The 2,042-nt window shown below is 42.2% G+C and overlaps 1 protein-coding gene across 1 annotated transcript; it reads left to right on the plus strand.

Annotated features, from left to right (window-relative positions):
• Positions 1-436: 436 nt before the first annotated feature.
• LOC308705506 (putative inhibitor of apoptosis) lies at positions 437-1,387 on the plus strand (the record flags this gene model as incomplete). The annotated part of the gene is made up of 1 exon (XM_081390547.1): positions 437-1,387. One exon carries the CDS (start codon positions 437-439, stop codon positions 1,385-1,387), a length of 951 nt encoding a protein of 316 aa, XP_081246673.1.
• Positions 1,388-2,042: the final 655 nt, after the last annotated feature.

Here is a 2,042-nt window from a genome sequence, read left to right on the forward strand (position 1 = left end):
ACGAAATAGAATGGTTGTGTACGGGGTCGATACGCAGTTCCAGGCCGATGTAGTCGACATGATCGCCTACACCTAGGATAACGACGGTAATAAATATCTACTGACGTGCATAGACATATTTAGCAAGTACGCGTGGACTCGCGAGGTCGCTAGAGCGTTCGAGTCTATACTCGAAGAGGGTCGTGTGCCACAGAAATTGCAGACGGATCAGGGGAAAGAATTTTTTAACAAACAATTTCAAGATGTAATGAAAAGGTACGACATTAATCATTTCGCTACCGCTACCGATTTGAAAGCCAGCGTCGTAGAACGATTTAATAGAACGTTAAAGAGTCGTATGTGGAGATTTTTAACGGCTACAAATTCCCGACGATACATAGATGTTTTACAAGACATTATGCAGGGGTACAACACCAGCCATCACCGAAGTATCAGAATGAGACCCGGTTACATGGATATGTCTCACCAGCGCCCTCCGGCTTGTCACAGTCTTGGCATGCGTCGGGAACAGGAACGCCTTGACACCTTTAAGAAATGGACTCCTGCTGCATTATCTCCGGCCGAGCTTGCCAAAGCTGGTTTCTACTACCTTGGCCAGGGCGACAGAGTGGCTTGCTTCAGTTGTGGAGGCCAGCTTAGCAACTGGGAACCGGGAGATCGTGCAGTATCAGAGCACCAGAGACATTACCCCAGCTGCCGTTTCGTTCGAGGTGACTGTGCAGATAATGTACCTTTATCTGGTGGCGGCCTTTCCAATGGATCGGCAATGCAACAGTGTGAAGAAAGGTTGCTCACATTTGTCTACTGGCCCTCAAGAATAACTGTTCGACCAGAACAATTGGCTAAGGCTGGTTTTTACTATGTTGGTCGTAATGTTGACGTGAAGTGCTTTTGTTGCGATGGTGTACTCGGATGTTGGGAGTCTGGTGATGATCCATGGAGAGAACATGCCAAGTGGTTTCCAAGATGTGAATACCTCTTGCAAGAAAAGGGCCAAGAGTTTGTTCATCAGATTCAAGCAAGATTGCCAAGACTATTTGAGCAGCTATTGACTAATGGAGACAGCGACTCAAGAGAATTTGTGAGAGAACAAGAGAACAATCCTGTGGTGAAGTCTGCTTTAGAGATGGAATTTGAGTGTGGCCCGACGCCCCAGACAAATGAAGCTGCATCCCCTAGTCAAGATCTTTCAGACTTGCCTATGGAGGAACAGTTAAAAAGACTTCAAGAGGAGCGCACATGCAAAGTTTGCATGGATAAGGAAGTGAACATTGTCTTCATCCCCTGTGGTCACCTAGTTGTGTGCAAAGAATGTGCACCTTCTCTGCGCAAGTGCCCCATATGTAGAGGCTTGGTCAAAGGCGCTGTCCGTACTTTCCTATCCTAAAGTTTTCCTATCATTTGCATTTAACTTAATAAATAATAAAAACAAAGGAGAAGTTTATTATTTTCACTCAGTCCAGTAACAAAATTTGTTTAAACATTACACGTTTAAAACATATGGCTAAATTGTTCACCATAAGTTCTGTTACACACATTTAGAAAGTAGCTAGGATGCGCAGGCTTTACGTTAATTTGACCAACAAGATGTTAAAGTTCATAGAGTATTGAGTTAAAATGAAAACGTGATAAATATCGCATCATCATAACTTCAATAGTTATCAAGCACCAGCTGATTTAAGTTTTTCTTCAAACAAAAGTAATTTTCTGATAAATCATCGTACACCTACACGTGTTTTGTTGTATGCACAGATTTTAAGGGTCGCTTATAGAAAGAGGTATCCTTGTCTTTATTTTTAAAAACATAGAACCAGAGAACAGAGAACCTTGTGCGGCATATCCGCATAAAGGGTTAAAATATACATTTTAGCGCTATTTAAAAACTAGGACGGTATAATGTAAATGTCTCAAGTGAAGATGATGGTTTAAAACATAATTTTATCAAATCAAGCCAATTCATGCGAATACTGTCGTATATGAACAAAGAGAAGACCTAGAGTTCACTAACATTACAGCTAACTGCAGGAAACAGATATCCGGGG

The sequence above is a fragment of the Scardinius erythrophthalmus genome (genome assembly GCF_964197995.2).
Source record: "Scardinius erythrophthalmus genome assembly, chromosome: 2".
Classification (NCBI taxonomy): Eukaryota; Metazoa; Chordata; class Actinopteri; order Cypriniformes; family Leuciscidae; genus Scardinius; species Scardinius erythrophthalmus.